Here is a 22,045-nt window from a genome sequence, read left to right as displayed (position 1 = left end):
ATTAGCAGTTGTTTCGCACCGCGAAAAGCTCCAGTCAAACCACAGTAGTAAGCGCCGAACAGCGCTGATGATGGGGCTGACGGGGGCGCGCTCCTAGTGCACAGAACAGCAGCGCCATGGTGTCGTCTACGCGCAAAATCTTCACAAAGCGGCCGCCGCTCTTGCCACTACAACCCCCTCTAGAACACTGTAATATAGCAATAGGTCCATTGCAGTGTCCGCCCACACGAGCGACACGCGCTTGGCGGCCGAAAGATCCCATAGACTTATCACACTAAACGGTCTGCGCATGGGTGATGCCGAAATAACTTTAGTTCACAGAAGGTAGGCGGCCATGCATGCGAGGGCTCGTGCCGTTTCGTGTCCCACAGGCGCGACAAACCCGCCCCAGCGGGGTTGTTGCACCTTGCAGAAAGACTAAAGTGCCCACGATGCATTGCGGCAGCGGTGGCGTATAGTCAAACTGGCTGGTCCATTAGGACGTAATGACTAATCGAAGCACTTCGTGTTTCCTCGCGTTTAGTTGCATCTTAGGGGAGAACGAACTTGACATGAAGATTTAGAGGATAAAAATAATTTAAACTAACCTCTTGTTTGTTTCGTTTTTTTGTGTTTTTTTCAAGAATCTCTTTATCTCTTCTTAAAGACTGTAAGAATAATGCACTGCAAAAGTTAGTGCAGAAGTTCAGTGACGCGTGACGATGAGGAACAAACTCTCTTGCATTACGAATTCGGAAATCTTTCAAAGACGGAGTATTAGCTAAGACTAAGATTCTGCACTCCATAAGAGCAGCACTTAAAAGAGCTATCCAACTATTTTTTTTTATTTCGCTAAATACTACGCAGATTCACTCTCTAACGTTAATAACCGAATAATATTACCATAGTTTCTGTTTTCTAAGCAATTAGAGTCGGAAAATAAATTAGAAGTATACGTGCATACTCCATCCCCTTAACTCGGAGCCAGAACAACCAACCATGTGGGCTGGTGCCTATCCCATGCCGCCAATGTTAACCTTAGTCAGGCGCTGGGGTAGGCAAAATAGGAAATGCGTTCTCAGCTCCAAGTATTGTGAGCATTTTGCAATTTTCATCACCGCAGTTGTTGGACAGGAGCCACTTCCTGAGTGTCCACCGAAGCATTGATTGTTACGAGCCGAACACCTGGGGGGCTATGTTGCGCTTTTTGGACTCCCAGGAGACTTGGAAGAGGGAAGTGACGTCAACGACTAGAGCAAGCGCAGATTGGATGTTGACAGAAGAAAACGAAATCAACACCCAATCTGCGTTTGCTGTGTCGTTGACGTCACTTCCCTCTCCCTAGTCTCCTGGGAGTCCAAAAAGCGCAACATAGCCCCCCAGTGCTCACGCAGTTCTCCTATCCAATCAATGAACCGAGGTCGACGGTCGTCAGGCGGGTGGTTTCGATCCCACAATCACGTCATGAAGCTTTGTGAAGGAAAGACTATGAAATTGGACTCTCTTATTCTCGCAATTTTACCGCGACAAAGAAACTACTGAATTAGTGGCAGTCCATGCCAGTATTCTAGGGCAAGACTAGAACCAGTACGCCTCTGTGAACTCATTAGCATTCCAACCTGATATTATTTTATGACTCACTTAAGTTTAAAGTGCAGTCAATGCCACAAGCACGATAGCTCGAGGTCGGTACTTTGAAAATTTCTTCCACAGAAGTAGCAATAGACCGATCTCACCAAGCGTTCGGCGCATCTGTGACGCCGCCATAACTTTAGTTCACAGGAGGCAGAGGGCAGTGCACGAGAGGGCTCGTGTCATCTCGTGCTCTACACGCGCAAAGCTCCAGCGAGATGTCGCACTTGCAGAAAGACTAAATTTCCCTCGATGCATCGCGGCAGCGGTGGCGTAATCAAACTGGCTGGTGAGATCGGTCTATTGCGAGAGAAGTGCACGTCTGAAAGCCAGGAGCGTGGTCTAGCGCGCTCTTGTAACTTAGGCTCCAGTCTCAGCTTAAGTGTGCAAATAATATAGTGTAGCACTCCTGTACTCGCATTCTCCTGACGCCAGAGCCACCTGCGATAAATGCGCGCGAGCTCCGTCCTCCTTTGGCACCACGACACTCGCCCAGTACATATTCAATAGGGGGATTGATGGCGGAGTTGGCTAGCGTAGATCCACTCTATATGGCAGCGTAGCTACCAGAGTAGCGACACGACGCAAAATTATCTAGATACACGACGTCAGAAGCGCCTATAGTGATCTCCATTTTGGGCCTGGGTGGTTTTTATGGTAACCTTACTGCTAGCGACGCCGGGCGGCAACCTTTATCTAGTTGATATCTCCATTCGTGAATTGAAAAATGGTAAAAGACCTAAAAGACGCTTTGCATGGCGGTATGGCACGGGCCTCTGGAGGAGCGGTGCCTGTTTCTTCTGTGAAATGAGACGATTTGTAGCGTGCGCGGACAAGCCGAGTGGTTTTCCGCGCCGCCGGGATGGCGGCGGCTTCGCGGGACGAACGTACCGTCCTTGTACTTTCGGACTTCGCTCCTATGGAAAAAAAATCCGATTACGCCGGCCACGACAGGACGATTGCCTTGGGACATGACTGCTGCTTGACTGCCCCATAGTAAGAGCATGTATGCTTAGCACCATACTTCTTCAAGAGCCAATCATTCATTCAAGATGAGATTATCTCACCGACTGGCGGGGAGCGACGTCGACGACGGTATCACCCTCGTTTTGGGCGATGAACAGTCGACGGGGTTAAACCAAAAAGGACAGCACGGTGGTCTACACAGGATTGTTAACGCCATCAAAAGAGACGGACGCCGGATATGAGGTGTTCTTGCCGACAGGCCAAGTGGTCGTCCGGAAGTTTACCGGCATGCAAAATGTCAATATTTTTATCTGGCGTAGCACGCATACCCGTGTTAAAGGGGCCATGAAATGATTCCTTAACTACTTCTTTCTTAGCTTTAGTCCTCAACTCAAAAGAACAGTGGAATCACGCGGTCGTGACATGCTAGGGCACCGGTGCGATGACCCCAAGCTTCCACCGTGCTTTTTAAGCACACGATAGAGCTTGTCATTCGCAAGTGCACTCATGCGCACTCATTGGCCACGAACGCGAATTCAAATATTCATCGACGAATTGATTGTTGACGAGCGCATACGTCCGAGTGAGGCAGTTTTCGTGTCAAATGCGTGAGCTGGGGTCAACTGACGTCATTTTGGCTTTTGTAGGCATTGCAAAGAGGATATTTAGAACCATACACATATGATGATAGCATCATAGCACACGGACATTAATGAGTACAAAACGGGCCCAGCTACAGAAAATAAATATTACACTCGTAAAAAATAATTGTCTGTAACTTGTTAATTACAAAGACTAACACACCTCTGAGCATATAAATTTAATAGTGTGTGTTGATGCATTCTTATCCAGCAGGTCATTTCATATACGTCATTTGAGCAAACGCCAGCTTGTCACTTGAAAACACAAAAAACAAAACAAAAAAACACTGCGATCAAATGCAAGCTATTGCAACGAAAGGACGTTTATCAATGTCTTCTTCAAAACTGTCAATTCATAAAATCGTCGATTAGTACAAAAGGTTAAAGGTCGCAGGCGCTTCCTCGCTTAAAGTTGCTGTGATTATTCGGTGACCCAGGGCTGAAACAACTTCTCCTAGGCCCTACACACAACGTATGTCTTTCGTTTCGATTCTCAGAAATTCCAACATTCAAAGGAAGCTAGAAAATGCGAAAATATTATCCTAAAAGCTATATCGTATGATCGTTGATTAGTACAAAACGTAAAGATCGCAGAAGCTTCCTCGCTAAAAGTTTGTGATTACGCGGTTACCTGGGGCTGAAACAATTTCCCCAAGGTCGAACATGCGACGCATACAATTCGCATTGATTCTCTCACATTCCAACGGTTAAACAAGGCTAGGAGTATGCGAAAATTGCATGCAAAATGTCTTATTTATCCTCGAACACATCCAGGAATACGAGCACCGCTACGGCGATATGCCTGATGCTGTCGCATAGGTGCTAATATCCAGAGCGATCTTGCACAGAAAAGGTTTGAAGTCGCATTCTTCCAGATCTTCACGTTATACCTGGGTAAGAGAGCGCGAAGAAGTCCGAAATCGTCGGCAAGCAGCGGCACATTACGACTACCGCGCACCGAACAAACTCGTATCCACCAGCTCTGGGCGCCGCCATCTTACCGGTGACGTCACGCCTCTTGCGAGGTCACGCCACGAGTAGTCAACCGGTTGCTAAGGAAACCGAGCCAGCTCAGCTCGTTGCTGTGGTACCGCGTGAGACCAATCACGGTGAGAGGCGGCACAGGGAAAAGCGTGGCGCTACTCTGGCAGCTACGCTGCCATATCGAGTGACTCAAGGCTAGCGCACACCTGAGGCCCTAAGCTGGACGCTTGGCGAAAACGACGGCGAGAAATCTGGCGGCCGCGATTGGCCAATGCCACACTTGACCTTGGCGCCGGCCAATCATAGCCGCCTAATTTCTCGCCGACGTTTCCGCCAAGTGTCCAGATTAGGGCCCCAGCTCGGAGCACGTGGAGCGAAAGCTCGCGCTGCAGAACTCAGGGATCCTGTGCTAAATCTTTACCCTGTCTGTTTCGTTCTGGATGAGGATTGTGCCGGCGTGCGGTCGTGTATCACTACTACGGGGTGCACGTTAAAGACCCCAGGCTAGCGGTTGTACTGCACTGGATAAATTGCACATCTACAGCGAGTGACTCGTCGCCACTTTAAAACAGCAGACCAACTTTTTCAAAAGGCGTGTTACCGAACGTAACTAGTTTCATATTTGCTTATTGGTTACAATCTGTACGGGATCTTCGTCCGCCATGCTCGCCGGTTTTCTCGCCTGGGACAGTCGTAGGGGGGAGGCCCGTACGCCACCGCATTGCAGTCTTGTACACGTTACTAATAAAAAGTAGTCGATTACAATTACTATTACTCTTGGCTAAAAAGTATTCGATTAGATTACTTGATTACTCGACGGCAAAAGTAATTGGACATTAGGTAAAGAAGTAATCGTTACTTTACCGATTACTTTATTGTGTGAAGACACATCTTTAGCGCTCATAACAATGAACTACTTCCATCCTATATTTCACATTTGCACAAGTATTGAATATTGAAGAAGAAAAACTGGCTGCCTCTTCGTGGTCGTTGCACCTTCACAATGCGGACACAAGCATAGAATTCGTTTGAAGACGTTTAATGATTTGGGCGTTCGCCAGTGTGTGTTTGTGCGGGGGGGGGGGGGGGGGAGCGGAGGGGGTTCTAGATCTTGTTAAGCTTGAGCAAACGTTGTCGCTCAAAGTTTGCGCCGCTCATTTTATTATTCACATGTGGATGAGCTCGCATATTATACAAAAGAGCAGCAGCTCCAGGATTTGAAACGGATCATGTGTAGTATCCGTTAGCGGAAGAGATCGCAACGACCACTTCTCAAGTCGAAACATTGCTTGTCACAAAGACCACGTAGGGAAAATGGGGAAATATTTCAACTGCCTTTGTTATACTTTGCATCCGCTTTAGGCGTTCTTCGGATCTGGTTCTCCTACGGGCTGCGAGTAGGTACCCTCAGAGGGATTTTTTTTCTTATTTTGTTTTTTTATTTCTGTGTGAGTGTGCGTGAGGGGGCTAGTTCGAACGAAGGACTCACAAAGCTGCATTCTGCTTCCTCAAACTTCGCCCTGAATGGCCTTCGTCACGCACTGTGGCTTCCCTGGGGCTTCCCACTCCCAGTCCCAGCTCGAAAAAAAAACGGACATTCCACAGAAACTGTACATAGAAAGAGATTGACCTTGTTTCCTACAGCTCCGCAAAAATCTTTCTTTTTTCCGATCGAAAAAAAAAGCAAATTTTATTTTTGTCATATCATAAAAAAAATGCGTGTGCCCGGGGGGGGGGGGGGGGGGGGGCGGGTGTCTCATGGACAAATTGTAACGGTTACAAGTAATTTTATTACTTCAAAAAGTAATCAAATTACTCTTCTGATGACTGCCTAATAAAAGTAATCAACTGATTACAAAATTACTCCAAAAAGTAATCGATTACAAGTAATTTGATTACTTGTAATGCGTACGGTACAAGTCTGCCGCATTGCTTGGGTGGTGGCGCCATCTGTCGGCTCATCTTGTAACATCTTCCTTTGTTTAAGCAGGGACTACCCTACAACACGGTGTAAGATACGGTGTCCTCACGTCTTCAGGTGAGGACAGCGCGCTCCTCGCGCAGTGCAGATAAAGTTCGCTTTCACTCTCTGTCTTTCTTTCTCTCACTATCCCCGCAGGGGGCACCTGTAAAAGCAGGTGTTTGGAGAGTGGCGTCTCCACGGACCCCGAGCCATGCGGGTTCGCCCGCCCACGTCTGGCTGTGCGTGGCTTTCCCGTGTCTGGGGAAAAGGGCATCCTGGTGGTTGAGCCGAGCACGGGGCAGGGTTGGACCCTTCGGGGCCCCCCGGGCGAAGCACTTCGGCCCCCGCTTCTCATAGACGGGATGCCTGGTAAGGCCCGGCCAGGATGATTCAGTCTAGTCGCCACTTCTTCTACTATCCCCTCCCTTCTTTCACCCTTTTCTTCTCCTTCTTTTCACTCTTCTCATTTCTCTTCTTTCCTTCTTCAACTCCTTTGGCGGCAAGGGCTAACCTTGGGTGGCGACAGACCCCTCGTCCAGACCCCCACCTGGTTATAGTTCCTGGGCAGTGCTAATAGCATAACGTCTCCAGCAAAGCCCTTTCTGTTATGGTGCGTTATCTATTCCCATGTTGGGCACCGTGGTGGGCGGCACACCACAGGTTCCGAACAAACTTCGCCTCTTATGGCAACCCCCCAAACCAAAACCCCCAGTTCTGGACGTGCCGCTAAGAGGCATCGTCGCGAACGAACAATCATAGTAAAAGATAAAGAAGACGAAACTTTTTCAAGATTTATGGTGATCCACTCCGAGGTCCCTGACAAACCTCTCTCTAAGATGTCACCGTTTCTTGTAGCGAAGGTTCTTGACAGTCAGATTGGTGCTGATTACAAGGCAAAGAAACTGCATTCTGGTGATCTTTTTGTAGAAGTTGCCAAAAAGTCCCAGAGCATTACGCTTCTAAAATTGACATCCCTAGGTGACATACAGGTAACAGTGAGCACACATAGAACCCTCAACACCATTCGAGGGGTGATTTCAGAAGATGATCTTCTTTCCAGTAGTGAAGATGAGATCTTGGAAGGCCTGCGGGCATCTGGAGTAGTGGCGGTCAAACGCATTATGACGAGGCGTGACGGTGCAGAGGTGAGAACTAAACACCTTATCCTGACGTTCGAACGTCACACGCTTCCTGCACTCGTCAAAGCTGGCTACTTGAATTGCCGTGTCAGACCGTACGTCCCGAACCCACAGCGATGCTTCCGTTGCCAGCGTTTTGGTCACGGGTCGCGCAGCTGTCGGGGGAGGGAGACGTGTGCAAAGTGTGGGAGCCACGACCATGTGGCCGACGTCTGTGAAGATCCAGTTGCCTGCGTGAACTGCAAGGGTTCTCACCCTGCTTACTCTCGGTCCTGCCCGCTGTGGCGACAAGAAAAGGAGATCCTTACCTTACGAGCTAAGGAGAACCTATCGTACCATGAAGCAAAGCAAAGGTTTTCCTTCATTTCTAAAGGTACCTACTCCGACGCGGTGCGCAGGGGCCCTGCACCACGTATGGAGTCCAGGGCTACTCAGTTCTCTCTTGAGGACTTGGCAGGCCCCTCTCAGGCCCCGAAACAACCCTGCGGGGAAGCAGGGTGCCCCAGGTAACGCTGGGAGCACACAGACTCCCCAGTCGATTCAGGCACGACCTCCGGCTGACCGGCAGCCTCGTGCCAGTAGCTCTTCTCAAGGTGGAGAGCGAGGCCGTCGTTCCAATCCCTCGGAGGCGGCCCGCCTTGTTTCGGAGCAAAAGGCCCCCCTTGGTGCTCCATCAATGTCAAAAGACGTTGAAAGCGTGAATATAGAAGGGTCTCGGCCTGGTACGTCGAAGACTTCTTCGGCGGGGTCTGGCCGTGGCCGGAAACTTGTGGTCCAGGTCTCCGACCACGTCGGAACTGGCAAACCTGCGTCCAAGGTTCAGGATGCAGAGGGAGCTGTTGACATTGCCGACTCTTCAGCTCCTTCCTCAGATCAGGAGGACATGGAATGGCAAACTGCTAAATCAAAACAAAAAGGAAAAAAGCCGGTGGTTCCTCCTTAGTGTGTAGTACATGTAGGATTGCTTTAATTCATTTATGAAATCTTTTATCCTTTCAAATGGGCTCTGTAATTCTTCAGTGGAACTGCCGTGGCTTATTCACTAACCTTGCAGGTGTTGAGTTTCTTTTAGAAGAGTATAAGGCATCTGCCTTATGCTTGCAGGAAACACACTTAAATACATCTCACACTAACTTTCTGAGACGCTACAGTGTGTTTCGTAAAGACCGCCCTAGCATGTCCATTTCTTGTGGCGGCGTTGCGGTGGTGCTTCCAAAACATATTCCATTGTGAGAGGTTCCGCTTCAGACGCCACTCGAAGCTATCGCTGTTCGTCTCTTGTTGCATAAAGCCATAACTGTATGTTCAGTGTATTTTCCACCTTCCCTTTCTCTGAAGCGACAAGATCTCGACTCTCTTTTAAGCCAGCTTCCAGAGCCCTTTCTTTTACTCGGTGATTTTAACGCACATAGTACCCTCTGGGGAAGTGATCATACAGATACACGCGGAAAGATAATCGAATCCATATTATTTTCACAGTCGTTATGCATTTTTAATACTGGCCATCCTACATATTTTAGTCCTTCATCATTGTCATCTACATGCATCGATCTTTCTATAGGCAGCGCAAATCTGCTACCCGATTTCATCCTTGTCATCTACATGCATCGATCTTTCTATTGGCAGCGCAAATCTGCTACCCGATTTTTCATGGAGTGTTGATCAAAACCCCCATGGAAGTGACCACTTCCCCATTATTTTAAAATGTAACAACACTCCGCAGTCTTCACCTACGCGCCATCCACGCTGGAAGTTTGAAAAAGCAGACTGGAGCCTTTTTAAGCAGTGATCACTCCTGGCCTGATCTCGCCTCGATCAGCTTTCGATTGATGAGCTCAGCCATCTTTTAACATCTCATATTCTCACTGCAGCGTCACTCTCAATCCCTCGGTCATCTGGACAGCTCCCTAGACGACCGAAGCCATGGTGGAATGAAGACTGTAAAGAGAGTCGCAAACAGCAAAACAAAGCTTGGAGTATTCTAAGACGTTATCCAACTCGGGACAACCTGATATCTTTCCGAAAAATGAAAGCACGTGCTAGGTACATTCGTCGGACAGCGAAACGCGAGAGCTGGCAAAAATATGCGTCCTCTATCAATAGTAGTACTTCTTCCAAGGAAGTATGGGACAGGATTGATAAAGTAAGTGGCTCATATCATGCTTTCACTATTCCACTTCTTTCCAGAAATGAAAAATGCCCAAGCAATCTTGAAGAGCTGGGCAACATCCTTGGCGAGCATTTTGAGTTCATTTCCAGCTCGCAGCATTACTCGCCTGCTTTTCTGCAACATAAAAGTAAAGCTGAAAGTATGGTACTGATAACATCTGGTGGTGAACGCGAAGCTTATAATGCCCCCTTTACCTTACGCGAACTGAACATAGTGCTCCAAAACTCTAAGTCATCAGCTCCTGGTCCAGATGGTATTCATTATTATATGCTTCAACATCTCCATCCTTCCACACTTAATATTCTTTTATACCTTTTTAATCGTATTTGGTTTGAGGGCTACTTTCCATTGGACTGGAGACTGGCAACAATCATACCCATACTCAAGCCCGGTAAGGATCCATCCTGTGCAGCTAGTTATAGGCCTATCGCTTTGACTAGCTGCTTTGGAAAGACTCTTGAACGAATAATTAATAAAAGATTGATGTATTTCCTTAAACTAAATAGACATCTAGATGTGAACCAATGCGGCTATCGTTCGTCTCGGTCCACTCTTGACCATTTAGTACGGCTGGAGACAGTCGTGCGTGAGGCCTTCGTTCATAGACAACATTGCCTATCTGTATTTTTTGACCTCCAAAAAGCCTACGATACAGCCTGGCGTTTTGGTACACTGAGGGACTTGTATGATATGGGTATCCGTAGTCGAATGCTTCGCACCATTGAGAGCTACCTCAGCAGGCGCACCTTTCGTGTTCAGATAGGAACAGCTTTATCTAAAGTGTTTGTCCAGGAAAATAGCGTCCCTCAGGGAGGCGTTCTTAGTGTCACTTTGTTTATTCTCAAAATGAACTCCCTTGAATTGGCTATCCCCCCATCGGTGCAATATTCACTCTATGTAGATGACCTTCAGATCTCAGTGTCGTCTTGCAATCTGTCACTGTGTGAGCGACGAATTCAGCTAACTATCAATAAGCTATCAACCTGGGCCAATCAAAATGGGTTTAAGTTTTCCTTAGATAAAACAGTTTGTGTGTGCTTTTCTCGGAAACGCGGACTACTTCCAGAACCTGTTCTTGCACTAAACAACTCCACAATTTCTGTGAAGCGTGAGTACAAGTTTCTGGGTCTTACATTTGACAGCAAACTAACCTTTGGTACCCATATTAAGAATCTAAGATTAAAAGCTTACAAATCACTTAATATTCTTAAAGTCCTGTCCCACCGATCCTGGGGTTCTGACCGGACGTGCCTTTTGAGGATATATCGCTCGATAGTGCGATCACGACTGGACTATGGCAGTATTGTTTACGGTTCAGCTAGGCCTTCCATTCTAAAAATGCTGGACCCTATTCATCATCTTGGGTTGCGATTGGCGACGGGTGCCTTTCGCACGTCTCCTGTGCCAAGTCTGTATGCAGAGGCGAACGAGCTGTCTCTTCAGAAGAGAAGATTTTCTCTGGGCTTTATGTATTCCCTGAGAGTCAGGTCCATCTCTGATCACCCTGCGCGAATGGCTGTGGAAGACATGCGCTCTGAAAGGGTGTTTCAAAACAAAGCCACAATTGTGCCTCCCTTCTCTTTGAGATTGAAAAGTGCCAGTGTGAACATGGGACTCGATTGGAAGCCCCCGGTAGTGCAGTCTACTGTTGCGGGAGCACCTTGGGAGCACCATGTCATTAAGTGTGACCTTTCACTCACGCGATACCAGAAAGCTGATACTCCTAATGGTGTGTTTCTTCAGGAATTCTTAGCACTGCAATGTCAGTATTCCGAATATGTAAGCTTCTACACAGATGGTACAAAGACGGAATCTGCTGCTGGGTGTTCCGTGATTGGCCCAACAGTTCAGCTTGTTAGGCGAATCAACTCCTCTGCTTCTATTTTTACAGCGGAGCTCTATGGTCTGCTTCTTACCATAGGCTTCATACTTGATAAAAAGCTCTCTCGCTCCATCGTATACACAGACTCCCTCAGTGCATTGCATGCACTGTCTTCACTAACACCCCTCAAGCACTTCCTGCTCCTTGAACTGCGAAATAAGGTTGTTGCTGCCTCAAGACAGGGATACGAGATTGTATTTTGCTGGATTCCCAGCCACGTGGGCATTCCGGGCATTGAGGCAGCAGATCGCGCAGCAAGTACTTGTGTAAAACGAACAGTTGACCTCCACAGCATTCCTTATACAGACTACAAAGGCCTTCTCAGGCGTCACGTTAAGTGCAAATGGCAGGCTGAATGGGACCAAGAAATCGGCAACAAGTTGCACATGATCAAACCTCTTTTGAGCGAATGGCAGAGTGCACGCCACCAAGAACGCTTTTTTGAGGTTGTCCTTTGCCGGCTCAGGATTGGTCACACTCATCTGACTCATGGCTACCTCCTTCGTGGGGAAGATGGCCCCCTTGTGAGCAGTGTGACAATGCCTTAAGCATTCTTCATATTCTAGTTGAATGTCCTGCTTATCATGAAGAACGGCTTTTGTATTTTTCGCAGCTGTATCAAGAACAAGTCCCACTACACCCAGCTCTGCTCTTAAGTGATGATTCTCTTGTGACACATACTAATGTTTTCAAATTTTTAGATAGTATCGGCCTTCTACACCGATTGTAGCTTTCTTAACATACAGATCATGCCCATCACCCTTTTACGTTTTGGTACCCCATTACCATCTTTTGTCTAATCACTGGCTACTAAAGCCTTTTTTTTCTCTCCAAACCTTTTCCAGCAATAGTCTCGTTTTTGGCGCTCTATGGCCTTAGTAGCTTTTGCGCCATAAACACCAAATCAATCAATCAATCAATCTCTCATTATGGTTTTAAGCGGCGCCGGCAGATGACTCATCGACCCGTGGGCACGGCGAAGACGGCTCGTGCCGCCTCATGCTCCTCACGCGCAGAGTTTTAGCGAGGGTGTCGCTCCTGCAGAAAGACCACGGTGTACTGGGGTTTCATGGCAACCAGATAAGTTTTTTCGCTCTCACACAGTTTCTCCATTTGGCCACCGGCGACACTGTCAGCCGCGGGCACGGTGGCCGCAGAATTATGCAGGCTTTTGGATGCCCGTCGAACGAACACTATCTGATTCCTCGCGCCCCGCGTTCAGCCCCGCCGTGTCCTCACCTAAAGAGTGTATCTTACACCGTGCCCCAGAATAAAGTCTTGAAACTTCTTTGGTAGAGCTGCTGTTCTCTTTAGGCGCGTAGGGGTACGGATTGGGGCGAGTTGGTGGTCAGGCTCGTAAGTCTCAGGTGCTCGTGTCTTGTCTGGTTCGCGCTGAGGGGAACTTTTGACCTGGGGAGTTCTGTGGAGCTCACGATCGTCTTGAGAAGTTGAGGAATCTGCTTCCGCTTGTTGGCAACTGGGTGCATCTCGAATGTGCACTCTGTTGCGGCGTAGCACGCCGCCACTGACCTGTAGTTTGTATGACCTGTCACCACAATGTTTCTGGATGGTTCCTCTTGTCCATAATGCTTCCTTTGGTTGGGAGGACCATTACATCTTGTCCCATGCTCAGTGGATGAAGGTCTTTGGCCCGTTTGTCGTGGTAGAAAACCATCCTTCGTTCCTTCTGCTACAACTGGTCTCTGGCACTGACAGTTTTTGGCAGCAGCTGCTTTGTTGTCGTTGGTAAACATGTGCGTGTGCGCCGACCCATGAGGAGCTGTGCAGGGCTTGCATGCATGCGTTGCAACGGCGTGTTACGATGGTCAAGGAATGCCATCTGAGGATCGCCATCGTTTTCGCTTGCTTTCTTTAAGAGCATTTTGACAGTCTTCATGGCGGCCTCAGCCATACCACCATATATATAGGTTCAGTAACACTCTTGATGATTTCAGTTTGTTCCAAGCGTCTTATAGTTGTCTCGAGCTGAGGCTTGATATTCACTGGGATTCGGCAACTCGTTACTGCTTTGGAACATGCCGCTGGCTTGGTCACAAGGTGTACGGGTCCGGGCAGAGAGCCTACAAAGGTTCCAAATACATCGGGGTACCTCTTCGTGATGTGGTCTCTTGAGTTTACTTTACCAATGCTGGCAACCAGGTTGTAGTCAACCGTGATTAGCCCGACCCGTTCAGCTGACTTCCGTCCTATGAAGGGTGTGAGGTTGTTACGGACCACAATGAAGTCAACGACGTGTTTCTGCCCGTTGGCTGTAGTCACCTTCAGCCTTGCTTTGCCAGATGGGATGACTTTCGTGCCATTCCACATGCGCAGGGTTGTCGAGGTTTGCTCGATCGGTCTGTGCGTCACACTCTTGTGGTTGATAACACTCACTACAGCTCCATTGTCCACTTGGAAATTGACTTTTCTTTCATTGACGATCAAGGTTGCAAATAACGAGCTTGCTTTGCCGTCCTGCACCGTGAGTATCTTGAGTCGTCGTCGTCATGCTCCTCCACACTGGAGATGGTCTTGGCGCTTTTGCATACCATTGCAAAATGGTTCCGCTTCTTGCACTTGTTGCAGGTTTGGTTCCATGCTGGACATGCTTGTCTTGTGCGCATGTGAGTCCTACCGCAGTATCTACAGCTCTATACTGTTTGCTTGACCGCAATCTGTCTTTCTCTCGGCCGGCACGTGGTAGTCGGCGGCGATTGCTGCTACCTTTCGTTGTGCGGACTTCCTCGGCGACAGTGGTGCCTTCTCTGAACACCTTTATTCGAAGCTTCGTCTGCTCGTGCGCTAGGCACACCTTTACGACTTTTTCAAGCGTCGGTTTCTCGAGTTTATGTATGTCCGCGCGTGCTTTCTCGTCGTTTACTCCACACACGATTTGGTCACGAATAATCTTCTCCTTTTCTGTTCCGAAATGGCAGTCGCGGGTTTTCAGTTTCAGGTCGGTCAGAAAAGTGTCGAACCTCTCGTCGGGGAGTTGTACTCGCATGCGGAAGACGTAGCGTGAGTACACTTCGTTCTTCCTCGGCAGAAAGTGCGCATCCAGTAGCTTCACAACGTGGTCGAAGTCAAATTCAGGGTGCGGTTTCGCTTGCGTTCACTCTCCGAAGTCCAGAGTACTGTAAATGTTTAGCAGGCTTGGTCCTCCTACCGTGAGAAGAAGTGCGAGTTGCCTTTCCGATGATGCTCCCGCGGCATCGGTCGCTTTCAGGTACAGCGTGAAGGCTTGTTTGAACGTGCGCCATTGTTCCGCAGCGTTGCTGGCGTTTTCAAACTTCGGCGGCGGCGGGATTGTTTCCATGCTTGCTTCCGTGGTCGTGGCGGTCGTACCTCAAGCGTTGGCTAATGCCGCTTCTGACACCATGTTTCCAAAGGCGTGTTATAGAACGTAACTAGTTTAATATTTGCTTAATAGTTACAATGTGGACGGGATCTGCGTCCGCCATGCTCGCCGGTTTCTTCGTCTCGGAGAGTCGTGGGGGGGGGGGGGGGGGGAGGGGGGGGGGGGGAGGCAGGCAGGCCCGTACGCCACCGCATTGCTTGGGTAGTGGTGCCATCTGTAGGCTCATTTTGTAACACCAACTGCACGCTGTCTGAATATTCACACAACCCCAATAAATTATATTACTAAACCAGTACAGCTGACGCTCTATACTTCGTTTCATCTTCGGTCCGAGCGCGGCCGATGTTATGAGCCGAAGGGCCAATCAAACAGCGCAAAAAGCGCAGCGTCATGGCGTGCTCTCTGCGTTTGATAGGACTAGCCGGCGGAGGAGCGCGCACAGAGAGACGGCGAATACCGGCTAGTCCTATCAACTACAGAGAGCACGCCATGACGCTGTGCCTCTTTCGCTGTTTGATTGGCCCTTCCACCCATAACATCGACCGCGCTCGGACCGAAGATGAAACGAAGTATAGAACAAACTTTTTTTTTAATATTTCAGAGTGAATCCAGTTTTAGTAACAGACCAAGATATATACTGCGCCGTGATGTCCTAAATCGTATTACTTCTGTTAATTAATGTAATAATATTATATTACTTGCAAGTGGGTGTCCAGTATGGATGTGCAAAATTTATGGAATTGAATAGCGATTTTTAGAGCCCAGTTCTTAGGTACTCGCTTCCGTGTTTCGCGGTGTCACCTTCGCCGACGGCGACGCCGCCCGCGTTGCATTATGCCGCGTTACAGCAATATGCGACCAAATTTAGCGAAGAAACTGAATTGGTGTGTAGGTCTTTGACACCCCAAAAAGCAACACTGGACATTCAGTTTCCCCGCTTAATTTAGTGGTAAAACTGACGTCCTATCACCTCAACACCGAAAATTGAATTAGTGTTGAGGACACGTGACGTAATTTTTCTTGCTAAATCTAGCAGAGAAACTGAATTTGTTCATAGGTTACGCTTAACGGTCATGTGACGTCATTTCAAAGGAAGACGACGAAGCTGCTGAATGGTACGTTCGTGGTTTTGTTACTCCTTGATTTTCGTGAAATAGGCATTAACAAAACACAGCATCGCATCGTTGAAAACGATACCTTCTGGAGTACTCTGCCGCAGCGCCAACCACAAATCTGAGCTGCAAGAAGCGAACCTCGGCGGGCGGGGGGCTGACAGCGCAAGATGTCAGCCCACCGTCCAACGAGGTGCGAACTACGAACCGCTTTCAACTCCTCCCGGAAGAGCAAGGCGAATCTACCTCTTTAAAAGGTCCTGGAACCTTAATTGAAAGCAGAATAACAACAGTCACTGCAGACAACGCCGAGGCTCAAGACATTCCAACCAAAGGACCACGGGTAAATATATCACACAAGCACATGAAAACATCAACGAGCGACCCTTCATCTGAAGGTGCTACTTCCACGTACGAGCTGAATGAAGACAGTATTGAAGATGACGACACCGGATTCATCCAGGTGACGTACAAGAAGAACAGGTCGTCAGGAATACCAATTATATTTCATACGACCTCCAAGGAGTTCTCGTTCTGGAAAATAAATCCGAACTCACTGGCAAATGAGGTGCTTGGGATCGCACAAGAAAAAATTCTGTCCCACAAATTCACTAAGGATGGCAGTCTAGGAAGTGGGTGTCGCTTCACTACCTGCAGCTAATAAATTGCTAGTGACCACTTCTCTCATGAGATTCGAAGTAAAACAATCCACGCCGAAGTCAATATTCAGAGAACAGGGGAAAAATTAAAGGAGTTCCACTACTGTACACTGACAACGATCCCCTGGAGTGCTTAGATGATGCAGGTGTTACATACGTCCAAAGGCAGGTCGCACACAGGAGACAAGAGGACGGTAACTCAACGCCTCTCCCCAAGGACAGCGTGATTCTTCGTTTTATATAAGACCGTCCGATGCCAAATCGTGTGTATTTAGGTTTCACGAGCCACCCTGTGGAGGAATATGTTCGCGCCCCAATAATCGTGTGTATTTAGGTTTCACGAGCCACCCTGTGGAGGAATACTTTGGCGCCCCAATTCATTGCTACCACTGCCAACGGTTTGTACACATCGCACAAAACTGCCGGAGCGGAAGACGTTGCAAGATCTGTGCCGGTCCACACCACCACAAGGACTGCAACTATCGCTCTGAACCAAACTGCGCAAACTGCGGATGCTCTCATGCAGCAACATATGCCGGCTGCTCCAGCAAGAAAGCTGCCACCGCGCTGAACAGGAAATACTGAACGGTCGCGCACACAATCGTAGATTGCCACCTTCGAATCCAGAGACTGTACACCTGCCAGAAACACCAAGTCAAAGAGAAGCATCAACGCCTAAGAAAGACCGGACATACACGTTTTGCAACGACCGTCGAAGAAACAGGCAAATATCACAAGTGATACAGTTCAGTGTGATCCAACGACCTCTGCACCACTTTCACAGAGAACATCTCAACCGTCAGGGTCACCGGTGCCTACTGCATCTGTCGCCGGCAGAGATTCAAGACCCTCAACTTCCCATGCAAAAATGTCGACCACTTGCCACACGGCCATCAGCGGTACAGGCACATCGGCCACCCCACCATACCAAGAGATCGATCAGCAATTGCTTCTCCAACTTGTCTTTCTGGCAGTGAAAGCAATCATCAAATCACATCCCGATGCACTGAACATCTCCAAGGTAAAAGCACTTCTAGCTATCGAGCCTCTTTTACTGGCTTCGAATAGGTCGATATAAATGAATGAAGAATATCGCCGAACGACAATATTTCAGTGGAACGCCAATTACCTTCGCACAAAAATGAGTCACTCCCGGGAGCTCGTCGCCTAATTTAAGTTTCCTGTTACTACAATATCTGAAGGACACACGGATGACCAATTCAGACTCGCTGGATATGTCTCATACAGTTCCAAACGTCCACGTGGTCCAAGTCGAGCCCTGATTTGTGTGAACAAACAATACGATTCGACTTTTCTATGCACATCTTCATCTGATGGACCAGAATATGTGGCATGCAAAATCAGGTTTGGCGAGAATTTATTGAGCGTAATTAGCATTTATACTGAACTAGCCATAGCTATTACCGAAAAATGTATCACGTCCATCTTAGATGCTGTTAACAGTCCGTTCGTTATGGGTGGCGATTTTAACGCACATAATACACTATGGGGAGGTATGCAATGTGACTAGCGCGGTAAAATAATAGAAGCCATAATTGAGAAAAATAATCTATGTGTGTTAAACGATGGCTCACCAAACTTCATTCGAAGATGCAGTCATTCAAGTGTTCTGAACCTAACAATTTGCTCACAAGATACTTTTTCTGATATGTTCTGGCACATAGACGTTGAAACGCACGGGAGTGACCACCTTCCCATTCTTATACAGTATTCAAAAGCAAAGTCTTTAAACCGGAAACAAAAGAAAATCAATATCACAAACTGGCGTAGCTTCCGGCGACTGAATACAACGCACTGCAAAAATATGGGTACGTTAGTACAGTTTAATTCGATTGTGAAGGCAAATTTTGATCGTGTAACTCGATCTATATCTGCCCCCGAAGGGTATGCGGGAATAGATGCATCATATGAAAAACTTAGGGCGATACGTCGTAGAGCAGAAAGAAAATATCGAAGGTCGGGGATGATAGAGGAATATAGAAATGCTCAGCACGTACACGACCTTATCCGCCGCAAGCTGAAACTGCTATCCAGGCATCGATGGCGACAACTCTGTGCCAAGATGACAGCTGTGAGAGATCTCACAAGGCAATGGAACATAGTCAGAACACTCCGTTCACCAGTAATACAGAGGTATCCTCTCCGCGCAATGGCGTTATCAAAAGGAGTATCAGAATTGGTACTCGCAGACCAATTTTGTGAATTACTGGTAAACTCTAGCAATGCAGCTCAGACTTTAATGTACCGTGCATCGTGTGTAACAGCCCAAAAAACCAATGACGGCCAATTACATGGTTCCGATACACAAATGGACCGCCCTTTACTGCTTCGAGAAATGCAATACGCCCTACAATCAACTCGCAAAGGGAAGTCACCCGGTCCCGACTTGATAACATGGGGAATACTGACGAATCTCGGTCCGAGTGCAACTAGCAATCTTCCCAAAATGTTTAACTCTATCTGGATTGGCGAAGCTGTGCCTGAACAGTGGAAGACAGCCAAAGTCACGGCTCTCCTGAAACCAGGAAAGACCCCGATGGAACTAGCTTCGTTCCGGTCAGTCAGCCTCACTAGCTGCGTTGGTAAACTCTTTGAGAAAATAATTAATCAACGCTTACAATGGTGACTTGAAACTACCAGAAGCCTTCCGGATTCATTAGTCGGGTTTCGTTCAAAACGTTGCACAATGGACTGCATTCTAGACTTAGTCATTTCGGTGGAACACGGCCGTCAGCTTAGAAAACTTACAGTTGCCATATTTTTAGATATTAAGCGAGCATACGACACCGTTATGTACACGTTATAAACAATCTTCTGAAGCTCGGAGTTAGAGGCTGTTTTTAACGATAAATTCAAAACTTCATTAGAAATAGGACTATAGTTATGCAGACAACACATGGAGAGTCCAGAAGACACGTTCTCAAACACGGCGTTCTGCAGGGAAGTGTTCTCAGTCCAACATTATTTAATTCAGTCATGACTGAAATACCAAGTCGTCTCCCATGACCGATTAACGTCACAATATATGCAGATGATATTTGTATTTGGATTTCAGATAGTTGTGTCTAAACATTGGAAAGACAACTTCAAACTGGACTCAACATTATTGAGCAATATTTAAATGAACGAGGTATGGACATAGCCCCTACCAAGTCAGTGGTGCTCCCTTTCACCAGGAAACACCTTAAAGGACTTCAACTCTCAATGAAGGGACAGACATTTGAACGTGTCAGTCCCTTGTAACACATTTATCATGGATAAATGTCTTACATAGGTAAAAAATGTGGACATGTTGGTCGACAAAATAAAAAGAACAATGAACATCATTCGTCACTTTGCTGGGCAAAACTGGGGAGGCGCAACAAAGTCCCAGTTAATTTTACACTCAGCTCTGGTACGACAAACAATTGCTTACTGAATCCCAGCACTATCTGGTTTATCAGCTACACAAGCGAATAGATTACATTTCATGCTGGCTCGAAGTTTGCGAGTTTGTCTTGGCGTACCGCGTCCGACGTTGACGTCGGGAACCCTTGTATTAGCAGAGGCCAAGCAATTACCAGTATCATAATTATGTGAACGGGAACTACTGCGTAATTTCTCACGAGTATCGACGCAGCACTGTAATCACCCACTTGCTGACGCATTATTGACTCGAAGCGAATCCTGCACTAGCTATGCGCTTGCAACATCAACTTTCCATCTACCCGACTACACGGTGTGGGTGCAACAACCTAACAAACCACCCTGGATATACCAGACTCCAGAAATCAAAATAGATCTACCAGACTTCAAATCAAAAACAACAACGACCGCATTGATTATTGCTCAGAGCGCTTTTACATATATAGAGGAAGCATATCCTGATCATATACATGTATACACCGATGGATCCACAGAAGAAAACGGATCAACAGCGGCATATATCATACCAACACTTCAAGTCCAAAACTCATACCGACTCTCCCACAGAACATCATTAACAACGGCAGAGCTACACGCTATCCTCTCTTCAGTAGAGCATATAAGAGAGACAAGCGGTTCAAACAAATGGCTCATATTGTCACGGGTGGTGAGTCGTGACCAATAAACAAGAAATAAACAGAAATAAATAAACGTTTAATGTGGCGAACTTGTGCCAAAAATAAAGAAGGAAACAGAAGAAAGCAGAGCGTCGCGGGCGTCGAAGTCGGCGTGTCAGCAGAATCGAGCGCTGGGGCGAGACTGAACAAGCACTTTCTAGAACAACAAAAACAGGGATGAACGATAGTTATGTCCGCAGCAAGAGTTGAACGAGAACTTTCTACAAGTCCGTGACCCTGCGCGCGGCATTATCCCCCCCTTTAAAAAGTGCATCGTCCCGATGCAGCACAAAACGAAAAACAACAAACAAAAACAAATCCAAAACAAAAAGGCAGCAGAATCGCGAGCCGCAGTTCACAGTTCACCCGTCGACGAGAGTGGAAAGTTCTATCGTTCGTAATACGGCTTCAGCCGGACGACGTGCACCACCTCGGGTCGCGGCTGACGTCTTGCAGATGGGCGCGTTCCGTCGGGGAGGACTTCGTAGTTCAGATCACCGAGGCGACGAAGCACTTTGTAGGGTCCAAAGTATCGTTTCAGCAATTTCTCACTGAGGCCGCGGCGACGGATGGGCGTCCATACCCACACCCTATCTCCGGGCTGGAAGTGGACGTCCCTGCGACGAAGGTTGTAGCGGCCGGCGTCGACGCGTTGCTGGTCTTGAATCAGGAGTCGGGCGAGCTGGCGAACTTCTTCGGCGCGTTGAGCAACCGCCTGGGCGTCGTCGCTCTCGTTGTCAGATGGCTCATGGGGCAGCATGGCGTCCAGCATGGTCGTTACCTTCCGACCATGTACCAGCTGGAAAGGGGTGAATCCAGTGGTCTCTTGAACCGCCGTATTGTAGGCGAACGTGACGTAGGGCAGCACCTCGTCCCACGTCTTGTGCTCTACGTCGACGTACATAGAGATCATATCGGCGATTGTCTTGTTGAGTCGCTCCGTCAGCCCGTTGGTCTGCGGGTGGTACGCAGTTGTACGACGATGGCTGGTGTGACTGAGTCGGAGGATTTCTTGGGTCAGTTGTGCCATGAACGATGATCCGCGATCTGTAATCAGAACTTCTGGAGCGCCGTGCCGGAGGACGATGGACTCAATGAAAAACTTGGCAACTTCCACAGCAGTCCCCGAAGGAAGAGCTTTCGTTTCGGCGTACCGCGTGAGATAATCTGTGGCGACGATGATCCAGCGGTTCCCCGACGTCGAAGGCGGAAAAGGACCAAGTAGATCCGCGCGCAGGGTCACGGACTTGTAGAAAGTTCTCGTTCAACTCTTGCTGCGGACATAACTATCGTTCATCCCTGTTTTTGTTGTTCTAGAAAGTGCTTGTTGACAAATGTCGCCTTCAGCTGGCTCTTGAAAATGTCCCAGGATGTCAATGAAGACTCGTGATTTTCATACCAGCTTCTGGCAGTACCCTCGAGCGAGAAATACACGTTTTGCAGCCGTTGCTCGTTGG

The 22,045-nt window shown here is 47.9% G+C and overlaps 1 protein-coding gene across 1 annotated transcript; it reads right to left on the bottom strand.

The window, feature by feature from the left end:
* Window positions 1-13,249: 13,249 nt before the first annotated feature.
* LOC121833165 lies at window positions 13,250-14,672 on the bottom strand. Its single transcript, XM_042286278.1, has 2 exons — window positions 14,523-14,672; window positions 13,250-13,831 (listed from the first exon to the last, which is right to left on the bottom strand). Exons 1-2 carry the CDS (start codon window positions 14,670-14,672, stop codon window positions 13,250-13,252), a joined length of 732 nt encoding a protein of 243 aa, XP_042142212.1.
* Window positions 14,673-22,045: the final 7,373 nt, after the last annotated feature.

This window comes from Ixodes scapularis, unplaced genomic scaffold, assembly GCF_016920785.2.
Source record: "Ixodes scapularis isolate PalLabHiFi unplaced genomic scaffold, ASM1692078v2 PGA_scaffold7__128_contigs__length_106722199, whole genome shotgun sequence".
Lineage (NCBI taxonomy): Eukaryota > Metazoa > Arthropoda > Arachnida > Ixodida > Ixodidae > Ixodes > Ixodes scapularis.
This window is presented reverse-complemented; position numbering and strand designations above follow the sequence as displayed.